Here is a 2,872-nt window from a genome sequence, read left to right on the forward strand (position 1 = left end):
AGAACGTAAAGACCCGCAAAAATAAAATAACGTAAAACACTTACGACTATGCTCGGCAAAACTCCGAATAGTAAACTCTCTCTCTCTCTCTCTCTCTCTCTCACACTCACACACATACACAAACACACATATACACACACACACACACACACACACACACACACATATATATATATATATACATACACACACACACGCACACATATATATACATACATACATACATACATACATACATATATATGTATATATATATATATTGCATGTGTATATACACGCACATGCTCACATACGTATATACATAGCATACATGTGTATAATATATGTAAGCATGCGTGTGTGTCAATATGTATATAAATATATTCATATGCAATTTATATAATTATATATATATATATATATATATATATATAAACACACATAAGCACATACATATTTAATTAATTAACTATATTGGAAAGAAGCACGTGTGTGTATGTGCGTTGCCGCTCGTGTACAAGCATGTTTCCATGTACGTGTTTGTATGTGTCTAGTTGTGTGTCTGGGCCGGTATATGCGCGCGCGTATGGGGTGAGAGTAATTGTTAGAGAGGGTGAAAAGTCGCGAGAGAAAGAAAACAAACGTGTATTCGTGTGAGAGTGGGAGTGTGTGTGTGTGTGTGTGTATGTGTGTGTGTGTGAGTGAGAGGGAGAGAGGGAGACCCAATGGCACATCCTACAGCATTAGCTCTACCTGGTGCTGTCTGTTCGCCGCCGAAGACCAGTAGGTGTAGCTTGCTTGGTCAGCTTCTGAGGCAGGCGAAGTTTTACATAGCTGAAGCGCTCGCTTTACCTGCCCAACCATCCGTCACACTAGCTTTCTCTTGTTTTATCTCACACCAGGTAGCGTTAGATATAGATAAAAACACACACACACGCACAAGCGCGAGCACACCTATACATACATATACACATAACACTTACTTGCCTACAGTACATGCATGCATACATACAGACAGACAAATGGATAAGATAGATAAATAGACAGATAGATATAGATATAGGAAATACTCGTACGCTGGTGTACACACACACTCTCTCTCTCTCGCTCTCTCACTCTCTCGCTCTCTCACTCTCTCGCTCTCTCTCTCGCGCACACAAGGAGTAACAGTTAGTGTGAGAGAGAGCGGAAAAAAGAGAGAAAAAAGAAAAAGAAAAAGAAAAAGGAGAGAGCGAGAGAGATTATCACCTTTGTCACTGTTAAACAACATGTTGTATCGAATTTATCTCAACTCGGCTCTGCTCGGTGCCATTTTAATTGCATTCAAGTGTCCTTTGCTTTCCTGTACAAATAGCAGCAGCAGTTGTAGTAGTAGTAGTAATAGTAGTAGTAATAATAATAGTAGTAGTAGTAGTAATAGTAGTAGTAGTAGCACGTCAATCACCCATGTCATCACTACCATCAGCTACAAAAACCACAACAACAGTTACATTACTAACACTACTATCAGCAGTAAAAGAAGAAGAAAAAGAAGTAACTTTATAGCTAGACGAAGACGGAAACTTCCAGCGACAGGAACCGCCGCTTCCAAGGACTTTGTTAGCATCACAACCAACCGCCACGGAGAGCGGGATATTCGTATTGTATACAGAAACACATACATTCACGAGTTGTCCATTCCGGACGAGAATCGCTATCAGTTAAAACTCAGACGTTTGGCAAATCCGTTCCGTTACGTGAAATCGGTATATAAAAAAGGAAACTTGAGGAGCTGTGATTTCTCACGTAACAAGTCGGAAATTTCTGAGTTCATATCAGAATTTGACATAAATCACCACCGTCAAAATTCTGAGCAATTCTTCGCCTTACACAAAGCTTTGAAAGACCCAAACCGTTTCTTCAAGGATAAGTCGAAATCAAACGATTATTATTATTATACTTCATCAGTGAAGCACATCCGAGATGAAATCAATGGTGGAAGTATCGTGTATGTACCATACTATACGGATTATTACAACAGCAACAATTTCACTGAACGACCCGACTTGAATGAAACATCTCGATCCATCCTAAATAGTAGAGATGAAAATTGGTTTATTACTGTCAGGGTTAATCTTAAAAGTGAAAGCAGTGCCTGTAGGTCTCTGTACAGGTTTGTTAGAAAAATGACAAAACACCGAAGATACGCCAGACGAAATTTGGATTTAGCAGACGATAAACGAAGCGCAGTTTTAGATGGCTCACATAAGACTAAATTACAGACGATGTCGCATATTCACAGTAATAAACATACATTCGGAGCCAAGCGGATTGATTCGGGAAATATCTGGTCCCCGTCATTACCCTCCCAGCGGATGCGGACACAGATTACTGAATCCTTGGCCGCTGGCGCTAGTCACCACGGACGTAATGGAGGTGAAAGTACCACGTACGGCCGGCGACGACGGCGTCGCCAACTAAACCCTGTACTTATGTACCCGGGTACGAAATGGTGTGGCAATGGAAATACTGCAGAAGCGTTCGACGATCTGGGTTCTGAAGCGGAGGCAGATTATTGCTGTCGGGAGCACGATTACTGTCCGTTCACTATTGAAAGTTTTACCCGTCGTTTCAATCTTTTCAACTACAGGCTACACACACTTAGCCACTGCCAGTGTGATCGTAGGTAAGTACTTACCAAACCTCTTCCTCCTACAAATAATGATAATAATGTCACCTGTTGCAATGTTTTTGTTTTCTTTTGTTGACAATTCAAATAGGTGTTTTCCGCAACTGTTAAGCTTTCACTTACCTGGTTGACTCTACTTATATACTTCGATGCACACACACACACACACACACACACACACACACACACACACACACACACACACACACACACACACACACACAC

The 2,872-nt window shown here is 40.9% G+C and overlaps 1 protein-coding gene across 1 annotated transcript in view; it reads left to right on the forward strand.

The window, feature by feature from the left end:
- Window positions 1-658: 658 nt before the first annotated feature.
- Window positions 659-2,872, forward strand: part of LOC106876172 (uncharacterized) — a 118,983-nt gene continuing 116,769 nt past the window's right edge. Inside the window, exon 1 of the mRNA XM_014924602.2 lies at window positions 659-2,644. Coding sequence (XP_014780088.1) covers window positions 1,248-2,644 — 1,397 coding nt within the window. The 5' untranslated portion in view covers window positions 659-1,247. The remainder of the gene's footprint in view (window positions 2,645-2,872) is intronic.

Source organism: Octopus bimaculoides, chromosome 1 (assembly GCF_001194135.2).
Source record: "Octopus bimaculoides isolate UCB-OBI-ISO-001 chromosome 1, ASM119413v2, whole genome shotgun sequence".
NCBI classification, from domain to species: Eukaryota; Metazoa; Mollusca; class Cephalopoda; order Octopoda; family Octopodidae; genus Octopus; species Octopus bimaculoides.